Raw genomic sequence first — 14,172 nt, forward strand, 5'->3', positions numbered from 1 at the left:
AAAAAGAAACGGACTTTATTTATATTATAAGGGGTAAAAAAAAATAAAAAAATAAAAACACTCCAACATTTCCTTAAGAAGCGGAAGTGTAGAAATAAATTTGTTCCCATAAAGGTAAATAGTCTCGAAGCACACCTAAAGACAAAGATATTAGTTTTTTTTGTTTTTATTTATTTTATTTTACTTTTATTTTATTTTTATTTTTTTTTTACCTGCAATGATTGATAAAATAGGCTTCGATTCAGCTTTATTACAAAATCTTTCAAGTCGAGGTCGAGTCATTTTAACATAAAAGGCACCTCGCATCAGATTTAATAAGATTAATTTTAACCTTCTGTGATATTCTTGCTTTTCTAAAGGCATCATGTTATTGTTATAACTTCCCTTATTTACTTTATAACCTTTCTTTAAACTTAATAATGATACAAGTTCAATTAAAATAGATAAAACCCAAGGTTTCCATGATTTTTTGCCCCAGCGTAAAATTGAAATAACTATACGGGAAATAAAATAAGTCGATCCTTCTCTCTCTCTCTCTTTTACTTTATTTGATTCAAAAAAAAAAAAAAAATCTTACCATAAATTAAAGGTCTAATGATATAAAGTAATTCGCCTAGTTTGGATATATTCTTTTGAACTTGCACCATTTGTTCTGGTTTACAAAGTTTTTCAGGTGTCAATACTTTAGACAATAAATATTCTGTTACATCCATTTCTGATTTAAGGGAAGGTATTTTGATGCCAGTTCTCTTTCCAATCCATTCATCTTTGTTGTTGTCGTCTTGAGTAACTAAAGTGGAAGGATCGACATCTCTTTGCAAGTGATTAGGATAAAGTGTCATTCTTTGACCTGTTGTTTGAAAAACAACCAATCTCAACAGGACTCTATAAAAAAAGAAAATTGAATTCATGCCATCTTATTTCCCTCTTCTTTTCTTTTACTTTAAACTTTCGATCAAGACAATGAGTTGCCATTGTCTTTTTTTATCTAATTTTTTTAGAACAGCCATTTCCATTAATACTTGAGTATAAGTCATGATGGACAGTAAAACTGAAGCAGTTGAATTTAACTTGGATCGTGAAGACCAAAATCGAATATACTTATTAAAAGCAGACTCTTCCATGTTTGTATTCTCTTGCACTGCCCTTCTCAAGATAGAATTATGATAGAGACCTATCAAATTTAAAGTGGCATATACTATATAAAAACTAATGAGTCATTCATTCGTACTGAAAGATGGATTTACTTACAAGCTTGAGAAGCTAATTCAGCATCATGAAATCGACCTAATTAAAAAATAAAATAAATATTAGAAAAGAAAAGGGAGAATATACAAAATTGAGAGATACTATACCAGGTAAAATATATGTAAGGGATCTAAGGGATGTTTCTATGCTAGTTATTTGTGAAGCATTTTTTAATAAAAAATCTTCATACAAGTTTAAATACTCCATTATGTATAATCTTTTTTTTTTTTTCACTTGTATATATTTATAGATGTATAAAAAGAGAAGAAAAGAAAAGAAAAAAGAAATGAAAAAAAAAAAAAAGATACACAGTAATTTAACATGTGTCAGCTTTTATTTTATTTTATTTTATTTTATTTTATTTTTTTTTTTTGTAACTTTTTTAAACAATTTTTTTATTTTTTATTTATTTTTTATATTTGCTTTTGTTTTTGTTGAGCTTCTTCGGCCATCACAACAAAACGTTCTAATACTTTGTTAAACCCAATACGGCCTACATCTGCATTTTGTTTAAATCTTCTTATTGAAAATTCTTCTAAAACATTAGACCATCCTGACATTAATCCACTTCCTGCTGATATAGTTGCCTCTTGTGAAAATTTAGTTCTAATATTATCAGTTAAAAAAAAAAGGGATTCAGCATAGTATACTCTATTATGTTATATTACGCGCGCTTTTTTTTTCCCCTTTCTTACTTTGTATTATCTTCTGTATGTTCTTGATATATAATTGTTTCATTACATGTCAGTAAATGGCATAAGGTTAGGTTTATCGAATGCATAGTAAAAGTCTTTTTTTTGGGATCAATAACGGATATCTCTCTTACATATTGAATAGAGCTAGAGCCAAGAATCTAATAATTATAGTATCAGTATTTAAAATTTAGGGGCTCAACTTTATTCTGAATAATAAGTCAGACCTTCTTGATAAGAGTGGGTATATTTTGATTCACTGTAATAAGTCGCTCAGTAGTCAAGATGCCTGTCTCGGGATCTATTGTACGATTGAGTACATCAACATGGGCTACATGAGGACAACTTTCATTTGGATATTTTTGCCATTGCGCTGCTGATACCAAATTCCATTCATAATTAAAGACATGTGTTGTCTTGAACCATTTCATCTTTATTTTTTAAAAAAAAAAAAGCTTGGAAAAAAAAAAACAAAGATGTGGGGGATATTATGTGGAGAAAGCCGGAATAACAAAAAAAAAAAAAAAAAGAAACAAAAAAAAATTTAAGGAGTTTTATAAACATGAATACAGATCTTAGGGGTGCTTTGTTGTACAACAACACGAATAAAGCAGGGTGCGCATATATTCTGCCTAAAAAAAAAATGAATTTGTAGACATGATTGAGTAGATTTTTTTTATTTTATTAGAATGTATTACGTAAGAACCGCGTCTAAGTTTATCACCTAGTGATCATCTAATCAACATGATATAGAAGATGAACCTACATATAGACTATAAGATATTCATAATTTGAGTTTTTAGCCTTTATTTTATTTTATTTTTTTTTATTAGATTATACATAAATACTACTGCAATGGTATATTAATGATCAATGACATGTGTATTCTTTATTATGAATAATGTATGTATTATCTCTTTTTTTTTCTATGATTTCTTTGCATAAACATAATGTAAATTCATAAAGGCCTTTTGTGACTCCATCTCAAGTAACATTGTCTCAATATCTTTATCATATGGGATACCATCACTAACACTACTGACACTACCGTCATAACTAGCTAAGGAATCTGCATCCATATGCTCCTGAAAATCAGTGAAAAAGTCTACAATACTATCACGAAACATGACTCCTAATCGACCACCCCAAACACCCAAAGGTAATGAAACATAATTAGCTTCAAAATCAGATGAACCCTTCCTTCTTTCCATCATGGCTGCGTCATGGCCAGATGGGTGCTCAAACATGGTAGGGATCATAAGTCCTAGACTTCGAGCTAAACGAGGATTTAAATTGTGTGTCTCCATAGCACGATACAGTTTAGTATTTAGTTTATGAGTCACAGGTCCTGCCTTTGGATTGCCATAAATTCTCAAATCCAGTTCGTAAATTTCCACAAAGCCATTAGGTTTACAGATCCTACCGGCCTCATGGATCAAGTCCTTATAAGTACAGTTCCCGTATGCGTCTAACAAAAATCGAACGCATACGAGGTCAAACGCATTACTCGGGAAATCTTTAATAGTTCTCAAAATATCATAGAAGCAACGAATATATTTAAAGTTTTTGGGTGCCTTATGTTGATCGGGTAAGAGAGGGCCACCCGATCGGTCATCGATACCCACTACTAGCCAATTAGGAAACAATTTGGCAACTTCCATACACCAGGCACCATCGCTACATCCAATATGTAAAATATGTTTTCTGGTATCTGATGATAAAGGACTTTTAAAGGGTCTAATTTATAAATTTAAATAAATAAAGAAAATAGAATGTGTGAATAGAGGTGTGTGTATTGTATTGTATTGTATTGTATTGTATAGATTTGATGGAACATACCCATTTAATGCAAGATGAATCAAGTCATTTCGAATCATGGAGCGTAAATGTATTTTATTTGATGATTGACACACATGAATGCTACCACGATGTCTTTCTTCCTCCTCCTCTTCTTCTTCTTCCAAAAATGAGCTCAGTTCATCCCAATCGACTAAATCACCATCCTTTTTTAATTTTTTGAATCCAACTTCAGGTTTATCAATGTCCTTTGGTAAGGAAAAAACCGAATTATTTCGAGACACTTTATTATGACTGACGAGTTCATGGGTTGGAGTTATTTCAGCGGTGTTGTGACAAAGACACGGTGGGTGCTTTGTCCAATCTTTGGATCGGATACTGCCGTTATCTTCATCTGTTGACGATGTTCCTTCGTCATCCGCATCATTCGAAGTTGTATCTCTACTATTACGGCGTTGAGTACAGCAGGAACAGCTGTAAGAAGGATCCTGTGGTGGATTTAAAGATGCAAGTGAAGCACTACTTTCTGGCTGTTTTCGTCCAAATAAAAGCCCATGGGGTCGGTGAAAATGAATGACATCATCTTTAAAATGACGAGAAAAGAGAGAAGTTGCTTTGCTACGAATAGATACTTTATCGTCTGACAAATAACTTGCACTATCATTTGTGGTATCATGTGGTGTGGTAAGAAGATGGTTATGATTGATATCCATCGGTTGTGGTGAAGACGGGGGAGGTAGCCGTGGTGGTAGTTCAGGATTACTTTTAGTGGATGTTTCAGTAGTCTCTGTTAGCTTTGCATCGTGACGATGCTTAACATTATTTAACCAGTTAAATAAATTATGACTATGTTGTTGCTGTTGCTGTTGCTTTTGGTCTATTTCATCTTTATCATTCAGTGATCTTATTTTGGTCATATTTTAGATAAGTAGAAAATTATTATTATTATAATTATTATTATTTTATTTATTTATTTTGCCATAGTTTATTATTGTAGGAGACAGAAAAAAAAAAAAAAATAAATAAATAAAAATAAAACTTAATATAATTTGTTTCGATTATTTGGACCTCATAATAAATTACAGCAAACCACTTGATATATAACCAAAAAAAGAAAAGGAAAAAAAAGGAAAAAAAAAAAGTAGCGAGAATGAATTCAACTAATGAATATGTATTACTCTTGATAACCTTTGCCATACAAATTATAATTATGATGCTTTTATATGCAAATCTTTTTTTATATATCGACATTGGGAGAAGTTCAGTATTTTAATGCTACTTTTTAAAGTGACTTTTTTTTTCTCTCGTCGCATTGGTCCTAATTTAGATTTTTTTTTTTCACCTTTTGATCTTCCTTTTTGACATTGACATGAACACTAATCTATATAAAAGACGTAGATTACGCTCAACACAGCCTATTCTAACTCGAGCCCAGTTTCGAGATCTCGGTCAAAAAATATTAGGATTAAAGTCATTTAGACAATCTGTTGAATTTTTAATGGTATATACATGATTTACATATAAATATAAAATAAAGGGGGAGGAGGGAGAGGGGTACCAATATCCTTATTTATATAAATGTTTATCTAATTAGGACCCTTATAATTATTTCAAGTTGAATAAAGTTAAAATGGCAGAAATACATCAATATTTATTGAATAAGGGTATTACTCAACAGAAATGTCCAAGTACCCATATTCGACAAGGTGATCACTCAAGAGTTTTGATCTCTATTTTATTTCCTGGATATCCTATTATTAAAGCAAGTGAACATCATTACCAAGATCAAAGAGAAGGGTAACATAAGATATATTAACACATTTTTTTTGTAGTTATCTCTCTTAGATAAATAATATCATGTAATCTTTTTTTCTTTCTTTAGTCGCTCACCTCAGGCAAAATCGATTGATTTGGCATATGACAAGCTACCTACTACAGACAAATATGAAAGACTTGAAGAACTTTTTCGGATAGATGTGAATTGGCATACAAATGCATCAAATTCTTCTATTGATATACCATTAAAGAAATTAAATCGATCTATTGTAGTAGAAGGTCATGCATCTTCAAATCTGAATGTACGTCTCTTTTTATACCTTTGGACATCTGAATTTATGTCCTGGACTCCCTCTTCTGATTTTAAATTGTTTGTGGATCAAAACGACAAGGATTGTCTTACCCAATCTGACAGAGTAAGGAAAAGAAAAAGAAAAATAATGAGTAACACCAAGTATTTTTATTCATTTTATTTTATTTTATTTTATTTGGGTGTTTAGGATATTCATCTAGATGGGTTTAAACATATTGATATTACAGAAAAGTCAGTTCAAATACAAAAGGCAAATCGTCGAAGTACAGGTTCTGTCAAATTTCAATTTGTATTTGGAAAAGAAAAGCCTAGTACAATACGACATATCTCAGTATGTGCTGTCGTTGAAAAGACAGAAGAAGAATTGGCTAGTCAACTCTATCTACAAACATCTGCTCTTTATATTGGAAGAGCGATGGAACGATCAAGTAAGAAAACAATACCGTTGGAACAACAGGAGGAGGTACAGAAAAAGGTAGTCGAGCTTCTCAACCCATATGACCAAGCGCATGATAGATTAAATTTAGCAAAAATGGAACAGCTCTTCCTTTCTTGTGCAGATACATTTATAAAAGAGTGGAATGGTAATAAGACTTGAAAAAAAAAAGAAAAAGGAAAAGGAAGGGGAAGGGGAGAAGGAAGCGAAGATTTATGTGTATATATATATATGTATACAAATACTTATAATATTAAATCTATAGATGACGATGAAGAAGAACGAAATAATAATGATGATGATGATATTGAAGTATATACAGGTGCTGAAGTGATTTCAATGCTTGACCCTATTTCATTAGAAAAAATTCAACATCCTACTCGTTGTATTTTTTGTAAACATAATACTTGTTTTGATGCAGTTGTATTTTTTAAATTTCAAGTCAAATCCATGAATTGGAAATGTCCACTCTGTTATATTAAAATACGTGGAATTCAGGTATATATACAAATATATGTAGTTGTATAGTGATTAACATATAATATAATACATAGGACCTTTATATTGATTATCAGCTCAAGAGTATATTGAATAAATATCCTGAACAAGACAAATTTTTACGAGAATACAATAATGCTTATTCTGTTGTTTCTATGTTTCAACAGAAGGAAGATGACAATACCATGAATAATAACAAAAAGAGATCATATGATGTAGTATTCATTCCAGACGATGACAATCTTGATGGTCAATCCTCTGTCAAGCGTGTAAAAAATATAATTTAGAATTTATATATACACTTATAGAGTTTTTTTTTTCATACATAGAGAATTTGTAATATAATAATAAAAACACTCCTAAACTTTGTATTTATATTAAAGAGTTGTTTTATACACATCATATAAAGTTGCAATTATATAGTATTTCTTTATTAGTAAATAAATAAAAGGTACTATATAATAATAAAGGGGTGTTTTTTTTTTAATAACGTAGCAATGGAGAAGGCGTTTTTATTTTATTTTATGTTATTTTTCAAGTACTTTGCAAAAGAAAGGGGGGGAGATACCGACATTGTTAGTAACAGATATGATCATGAAAACAATCTGCTTTTATACATAATTAAAATGGAGGAGTAGGTGGAGTGGGAGGGGTAGGTGGGGTGCCACCGCCACCAGGAGGAGTAGGTGGGGTAGGTGGAGTAGGTGGAATGAAGGGTGGGAAGATAACGCCAGGAGGGGTAGGTGGAGTAGGAGGAGTAGGTGGAACGAAGGGTGGGAAGATAACGCCAGGAGGAGTAGGTGGAGTTGGTGGAGTAGGTGGAACGAAGGGTGGTACAAGTGGTGGTAAGACAATAATAGGAGGGGTAGGTGGAGTAGGTGGAGTAGGTGGAGTGGATATGGGAGGCAAAGGAGGTTGAGGAAGAATAGGACCAATGGGGAACATCCAAGGAGGAGGGAACCTAGGATCAACACAGGGAAATCTTGGATCACAATATGGATAGGGCAATACCTGATGGAGTTGTATATCTCTGTTTATAATGAATAATAAATAAAAAAAAAGTTATCTATCATGTATGCATCATTTATATATAACATTCTGTACCTATTAGCCATATCTTGACTATCAGCTGGGGCAGCGTTAGAAAGCTGAATCAAGGTTACTAAGAGAGTAAACAAGAGGAAAGCAAGAGAACTAAAATGGTTTGTCATCGTACAGCAAGATCAAGATTTAAAAACAAGAAGTAGTTTGTGTTGAAGGATTTTTAGGATAATGGATTTAAGAAATGTTTACCCTTTATATATAGTTTAATTCAAGCCATTTTTTATTTTATTTTATCAATTTAACGGTTTTAATACTAAGTGGTAAAAACAAAGATAAAGAAGATAACTATTTAATCATTTTATGTATAACTTGCAAAACTTTTCATATTCAAAATAAAATTGAAGCATATTTAATCAGTAAAGTTTTACAAAATGTCTAGCATTTATACAACATAATACAACTATATTACGTTCTAGTTTATTTCCTTTATATAAACTGATAATAAGAACACATATATAGTTAAGCGTATAATCCAAGTTTTCTAATTATTTTATTTAAACATTCATCTACTCATTTTGATATTATCCCAAAAAAAAAAAAAAAAAAAAAAAAAGCACAAAATATGCCGTTTTAGTATTTTAACTTACTCTGTCTATAGCAAATATATGTACAGATACAAAATCTTCATGTATAAAGTGATAAATGAAAATAACACACTTTATTCTAATTTTGACGCGCAACTTAATGAAAAATATCTATATCTTTAAGGGACTTGCTTATAAGATGCTAATATATGGTATACTTAAAACTATAGTAAATTGATTTATAAATCTTCATATTAATTTAAAAAGGACTAGTCTTCGCATTTCACAACTAAGTTATAATGTTAGAACTTTTTTCAACTGGTCATCAAGTTCATATTCATATGTATAAACGAATTAATGCCAGAATAGTTCTGATTTAAAACTTGAAACCTAGAAACAATTCATGATGGGAACTTACCCTAAAGAAAGCAACTTTATATATAAAACTCTTTAAATAATAATCTTCTGTGTTGTTCAGATATCTTAATAAAATTAGAACCAATATAGAGATAAAAGAATAGTACTTAGAATCTAATTCAGTTAGTAACATGAGGAGATGATGAATAAGCGAATTGCCAAGTATTAATTTCCTTCGAGTACTAGTAATAGTCAGAAAAGTCTGTACAAATCAAAATCAGAAATTTTAGAGGGTAAGAATGATTCAATTTTCAATGTACTACAAGAAAAGAAAATATTAATAACATGTGTAGATGATGATATTTACTATGATTATAAGCATTTTAATCTTTTTTTTTTTAAAATAGAAAGCATTTATATACGAGAAATTATCTGTCTATTTTATTATTTGTTAAGTAACAGTATTTTATTCGGTAAGTAACAAAGCTTAATTAAAAAGAATTATTTAACTATTATTCTTAGATGGAGTATTGATATGTCTATCCACTGTTGTTTTGTATTTATTTTATGAGAGAGGAGATAAGTCAAGATGACATAACTGTTCATTGGGGATTAAAGTAATGAAATCCTACTGTAGCTCCTTCTTCTTGGATGCTTATGCAAAAGAGATTGTTGGGCCTCTGACAAGAAGAAAAATAAAACCGCCTAGTTGATACTCTCACGTTAAGATTATAAAAAATAAATACATTATATTTTTTGTTGGTTGTTGATATATTATTTGTGTTTTTCATTCTCTCATGATATCACTTCAATCTGAGTATAGTACATATACATACACATACATCTTGGGTATTATTGTTCTTGTATTAATGAATTATTTTATGTATTTTCTCCTTTTGAACTAATCTCAACTCCTTTGTCTGTCTGTAATTTATATCAACTTTTGTCTTACTTTTTTTCTAAAAAAAGAAAAAATGTTTCAGCACAATAATCAAATTTCAACACAGCAACATAATTGTTTCTTTATCAGATTATCTACATGATAAAGTTGAGTTTACATATTTATAAACAAATAGAAATATCTCTTGGTCAGGAAGATCAGTTTTTTTTATCTCGATTTGCACGTATTATACACCTTTTGCTAAAATGATGTTGCAAGAAGAAAAATTAAAGTGCCACACTTAAAAAAAAACAATGTCGTATGTTTTTTGAAAAGAGTATCATATCTAAAAAAAAATATGTCACGTATATATACTGCAGTAAAAGTAATGCTAAAGGGTGGATTCTATTTTCCTAGAAGGTGGTTTTCTAAATTACAATGGCGAGGGTTTTACAAAAAATTCAAATACATAGTAGAAGAAGATGAAGTGGATCATATCAATATAAAGATCAGTGGAGACAAGCAGCTTATTAATATTGTTGAAACTGTCACTCCAGAAGCAGTTCGAACACGAGTTGAGCGTGCAAAAAAAAAAAAAAAAAAAAAAAAAAAAAAAAAAAAAAAAAAAAAAAAAAAAAAAAAAAAAAAAAAAACATCTCGAAACGAGACTATGATCTTGTCAACAAAGAAAACGTAGTCATAAAGGATAATCTTAGTCGTATGATTACTTCTCCTATTAGCCGATTCTTCAACTCTAAAGAAGATCTCGCCTGGAAAAATGATTTTGGTGGCGATTTATTAATGAAAAAGACAGACCTGAATGCAGAGGAAGCCACAAGAATTGTTAATGAGTACGATCCCAAGTTTGTCAAATCAGTTGTTATATTGGAAAATTATTGGTTTTTCATGACTAATTTTTCCTATTTCTTTCACAACAACTTCCAGATCGATGATTATGCTGATTTTTCGAAGATTGGATACGAAAAAAAATTGTAGCTTTCATCAGAAGAAAGATAAAACTTGGGAAATACTACTTTGAATTAACTTATAGGTTTGGATATGTTAAATTACTTGAAACAAGTGAATTATTTGACTCCGTAGATGGTACATTTTTCTCTCCTTTCCTTGGGTCATCAATCCAAGAACTTCCAGTAACCATCACAGCAAGCTCTGAAACTACCTCGACCAACGTAGTATTTATTACCATCGAATATATATATATATTTGCAAGAACAGGATAATGAACCAATACTATAAACTAAATACGAAAAACAACTGGGGGTTCCACAGCAAGAGGTATAAGGACAAAGGTTTCTCGCCAGCGAATCCATTGTCAGTTGAAAATTTTAGTATTATATATTCAGCTGCATCGCTCGTAATCAAGTCATTTGCATACCAAAAAATACAGCTAAAGCAGATAAACAAGCTGCTATCAAGAGTACTAACTCAAGATGACTTAACCCTTACCTTTGCCAGTAAGCTCGTTAAGAAATATTTTGTCTTTCTAAACAAGCATCGAAACTCTTCTTTTTCTTTGTCTCCGCCCAAAGAAACATAAAAGGAGTTGATTGAAATTTATAATAACTCTCTTGCTGGTGCCTTAAAATCCTTCAATATCAAGAACATTAACTTAGCCAAAAAAAACCCCCGATCTGTAACAAAAAAAAAATTGATTTATTTGGAGAAGAATAATGACTTTTTTTTTATTACCATAAACCTTTCAATATGTAAATAAAAATCAATCCCTGATATGTTGAGTACTTGTTTATTGTCATCGTTGCTGATTTTCATATCGTATCGCCCTGAACATCAGTGTGACTGAATCTACCATTTCTCAAACTGTTTTTCTTAAGAACCAGGTCTGTGCATATAGAACCATAAATCAAGAAATTTCTCTGCCCTTTGGCATTGCTTTTATTGCATATATGTGACACTATTTCTCTGAATTGTACGATACTCTTTTCAGAAAACATACAACACTTTTTTTTTTATTTTAAAGTACGACATCATTTTGGTAAAAGATGTACATCATTTCTCCGCTTGAATAGAAAAAAACTTAACCTGTATAAATATGGATATTGCCAGCTAACAAAGAATGCCCGCTGCTGTTGCTTAGAGAGTAAAAAAAAAAAAATTAATAAATCGAAAAAGAAAAAAAAAATTTTTTTTTTCTTTTTTTCCCCATCTTTAGACTTTTTACTGTTAAAAGCGAAAAAGAAGCACAAAGAGGATAAAAAACTTTCAAACAATTTCAACGGGAGAGAGTTATTTTTTATTCAAAAGTTAAACCATTTGAATTTTTTATTCTAAAAAAAAAAAGTCGCACTCTCTCTTTTCTTTTCACTTGCAAAAGTCGACGCAACTCAAAAAAATAAATAGCAAAAATTATCAAAGGTTTTTGTTTTTTTTTGGATTAGTCTACTCTATCGTTTTTTTTTGTTTCGTATATCATACAAACACACATATAGTACAGCAAAGAAATCAATTAAGCATCATAAACAACAACAACAACAACATAACATTCAATGGAAAATCAACATTATGTTCATAAACAATGTAATGAAGTAGAAGAGGCTAATGTTCCTCATTATGCTACTGAAGAAGAAATTCTTGCATCTTTTGGTTATAAGCAGGTAAGAATATATAATTTTGATTCTATAGTAGTGTGTGTAACAAATCAGCTGTCAAAATAAAATGTACATCAATTTATTTATTTATTTTTTAGGAAATGAGTAAAACGATTTCTACTATTTCTAATTTTGCTATTGCCTTTGGTTGCTGTTCAATTTTATCTGGTTTAACTCCTGTAAGTAATAAAGGGGTTGATAGTGTACTAAGGCTTTATATATATATATTTATATACTGAATTATTATTATTATATTATTTATAGATGTGGGGTGATGCTATGTTGTCTGGTGGATCTATTGCCGTTATTTGGGGATGGGTCATCGTTTCTGTCTTCACATTTGGTGTAGGCTTGTCACTCGCAGAAATTTGTTCAGCCTATCCTGTAACAGGTGGTCTGTACATTTGGGTTTCACGTTTGGCACCTCCTCAATGGGTTCCTATTATGTGTTGGTTAACAGGATGGTGTAACTGGCTTGGTCTTACGGTTGCCATTACATCTGCTGATCTTGGTTTAGCTGAATTTATGTCTTCAGTTATTGGAATCACAAATCCTGATTATAATGCAGGTGTCTATTGGCAATATGGTATCTTTTTAGTGATTGTCTTTATTCATGGCATTATTAATTCAATGCATATCAAGTATAACGGCTTTTTCAATCAAGGTTCCCTTTATTGGCATCTTATAGGTACCTTGTTGATCATCATTGTCGCACTTGTCTTAACACCTAATAAACCAAGTGCTAAATGGGTCTTTACCTATTTTGAAAATGATACGGGATTTTCATCAAATTCCTATGCATTCTTGATTGGTCTCTTACAATCTCAATATACCCTTTCAGGTTTTGATAGTGCAGCACAAATGTCAGAAGAAACCCGTGATGCGGCACGATCAGCTCCTCGTGGTATTCTCTATGCTATAGGCGCTGCTGCCATTACAGGTTTCATCTTTATGCTCTCTGTCAATTTCTGTGTTCAAGATTTCCAACGTCAAATTGTAGAGTCTACACTAAGCCCTCAAATGACTCAAATTTTCTTAGATGGTGTCGGCTATAGATGGACGGTTGTCTTTACGGTTATCATCATGGGCGCTATGTTCTTCTCTGGTTCTGCTCTTACATTGGGTAGTTCTCGTATGATCTATGCCTTCGCTCGTGATGGAGCTACCCCTTTTAGTCGATGGTTAAGTATCGTTAATAAATCTACTCAAACCCCTATCTTTGCTGTCTGGGCCAATGTGATCTTTGCTGCTATTGTTGGTTTGCTCTATATAGTGAATGAAACGGCTTTTAATGCAATTGTCTCCATCAATACAATTGCTTCATCTTTAGCTTATTTCATTCCTATCTTTCTTCGTATGACAGTCGCTCGCAAGAAGTTTGAACGAGGTCCCTTCCATCTTGGCCCCTTCTCGGGTATCATCAACTTTGTAAGTTGCTTTTGGATTCTCTTCACCTCTATTCTCTTCGTTTGCCCTACCGAGTATCCTGTCACGGCCGCTAACATGAACTATGCCTCTGTCATCTTTGTTTTCGTCATGGTCGCATCTCTTAGCTACTATTTCCTTCGTGCTAAAGAATGGTTCCATGGTCCTGGTAGAAGCTTAGAAGATGAAGGCCAACTAAATCCTGTTACTTTTGATGATAATTTTGAATCTATCACTTTTAGTCCAGGTTCGGAGAAAGTTAAGAAAGTAAATGAAGACTATGATAAAAAGGCATTTACTGCTCAATAGTCTATACTATCTTTTATTATTATTATTATTTTCCTTTCTTTCTTTTTACTCTATAACAGACATCTCTCCCTGTTCTGTATTTTCCTGAAAATAAAATTTACTTTTTTTTTTTTTTTTTTTTTTCGTTATTTATTTACTGCATATAATAAGATGTTTATTTTTTATTCAATAGAGCCGGAAAAAAAA

General features: G+C 31.3%; 7 protein-coding genes across 7 annotated transcripts; 3 read left to right on the forward strand and 4 right to left on the reverse strand.

Moving 5' to 3' along the window:
• Positions 1–186: 186 nt before the first annotated feature.
• On the reverse strand, positions 187–1,455 carry BX663DRAFT_443246 (peroxisome membrane protein; the record flags this gene model as incomplete). Its single annotated transcript, XM_051523556.1, has 5 exons — positions 187–494; positions 578–885; positions 943–1,198; positions 1,252–1,287; positions 1,356–1,455. 5 exons carry the CDS (start codon positions 1,453–1,455, stop codon positions 187–189), a joined length of 1,008 nt encoding a protein of 335 aa, XP_051378388.1.
• Positions 1,456–1,604: 149 nt separating this feature from the next.
• On the reverse strand, positions 1,605–2,462 carry BX663DRAFT_525176 (PRELI-like family-domain-containing protein). Its single transcript, XM_051529727.1, has 3 exons — positions 2,168–2,462; positions 1,944–2,101; positions 1,605–1,854 (listed from the first exon to the last, which is right to left on the reverse strand). The coding sequence occupies exons 1-3, from the start codon at positions 2,369–2,371 to the stop codon at positions 1,662–1,664; spliced, it is 555 nt and encodes a 184-aa protein (XP_051378389.1). The 5' UTR covers positions 2,372–2,462; the 3' UTR covers positions 1,605–1,661.
• A 176-nt stretch (positions 2,463–2,638) lies between these two features.
• BX663DRAFT_525178 (uncharacterized protein) lies at positions 2,639–4,731 on the reverse strand. The gene is made up of 2 exons (XM_051529728.1): positions 3,780–4,731; positions 2,639–3,677 (listed from the first exon to the last, which is right to left on the reverse strand). Exons 1-2 carry the CDS (start codon positions 4,652–4,654, stop codon positions 2,867–2,869), a joined length of 1,686 nt encoding a protein of 561 aa, XP_051378390.1. The 5' UTR covers positions 4,655–4,731; the 3' UTR covers positions 2,639–2,866.
• Positions 4,732–5,002: 271 nt separating this feature from the next.
• On the forward strand, positions 5,003–7,144 carry BX663DRAFT_525181 (uncharacterized protein). Its single transcript, XM_051529729.1, has 6 exons — positions 5,003–5,238; positions 5,332–5,534; positions 5,620–5,929; positions 6,014–6,410; positions 6,528–6,760; positions 6,817–7,144. The coding sequence occupies exons 1-6, from the start codon at positions 5,107–5,109 to the stop codon at positions 7,045–7,047; spliced, it is 1,506 nt and encodes a 501-aa protein (XP_051378391.1). The 5' UTR covers positions 5,003–5,106; the 3' UTR covers positions 7,048–7,144.
• Positions 7,145–7,381: 237 nt separating this feature from the next.
• Positions 7,382–7,971, reverse strand: BX663DRAFT_490109 (uncharacterized protein; the record flags this gene model as incomplete). Its single annotated transcript, XM_051524939.1, has 2 exons — positions 7,382–7,790; positions 7,865–7,971. 2 exons carry the CDS (start codon positions 7,969–7,971, stop codon positions 7,382–7,384), a joined length of 516 nt encoding a protein of 171 aa, XP_051378392.1.
• A 2,012-nt stretch (positions 7,972–9,983) lies between these two features.
• Positions 9,984–12,325, forward strand: BX663DRAFT_582056 (uncharacterized protein; the record flags this gene model as incomplete). The annotated part of the gene is made up of 6 exons (XM_051532202.1): positions 9,984–10,206; positions 10,293–10,617; positions 10,677–10,815; positions 10,857–11,100; positions 11,625–11,639; positions 11,817–12,325. The coding sequence occupies 6 exons, from the start codon at positions 9,984–9,986 to the stop codon at positions 11,933–11,935; spliced, it is 1,065 nt and encodes a 354-aa protein (XP_051378393.1). The 3' UTR covers positions 11,936–12,325.
• On the forward strand, positions 12,151–13,986 carry BX663DRAFT_555916 (amino acid/polyamine transporter I; the record flags this gene model as incomplete). The annotated part of the gene is made up of 3 exons (XM_051531674.1): positions 12,151–12,258; positions 12,351–12,431; positions 12,517–13,986. The coding sequence occupies 3 exons, from the start codon at positions 12,151–12,153 to the stop codon at positions 13,984–13,986; spliced, it is 1,659 nt and encodes a 552-aa protein (XP_051378394.1).
• Between the last annotated feature and the right edge of the window lie 186 nt (positions 13,987–14,172).

This window comes from Cokeromyces recurvatus (genome assembly GCF_025118155.1).
Source record: "Cokeromyces recurvatus strain NRRL 2243 chromosome Unknown BX663scaffold_41, whole genome shotgun sequence".
NCBI lineage: Eukaryota > Fungi > Mucoromycota > Mucoromycetes > Mucorales > Mucoraceae > Cokeromyces > Cokeromyces recurvatus.

Coding starts and splice junctions, on each gene's coding strand:
- BX663DRAFT_525178 (XM_051529728.1), bottom strand. CDS start 4,654: ATGACCAAAATAAGATCACTGAATGATAAAGATGAAATAGACCAAAAG. Junction 3,678..3,779: donor ATTCATCTTGCATTAAATGG/GTATGTTCCATC, acceptor TTTATAAATTAG/ACCCTTTAAAAGTCCTTTAT.
- BX663DRAFT_525181 (XM_051529729.1), top strand. CDS start 5,107: ATGAACACTAATCTATATAAAAGACGTAGATTACGCTCAACACAGCCT. Junction 5,930..6,013: donor GTCTTACCCAATCTGACAGA/GTAAGGAAAAGA, acceptor TTGGGTGTTTAG/GATATTCATCTAGATGGGTT. Junction 6,411..6,527: donor ATTTATAAAAGAGTGGAATG/GTAATAAGACTT, acceptor TTAAATCTATAG/ATGACGATGAAGAAGAACGA.
- BX663DRAFT_525176 (XM_051529727.1), bottom strand. CDS start 2,371: ATGAAATGGTTCAAGACAACACATGTCTTTAATTATGAATGGAATTTG. Junction 2,102..2,167: donor TACCCACTCTTATCAAGAAG/GTCTGACTTATT, acceptor TATAATTATTAG/ATTCTTGGCTCTAGCTCTAT. Junction 1,855..1,943: donor CATACAGAAGATAATACAAA/GTAAGAAAGGGG, acceptor TGATAATATTAG/AACTAAATTTTCACAAGAGG.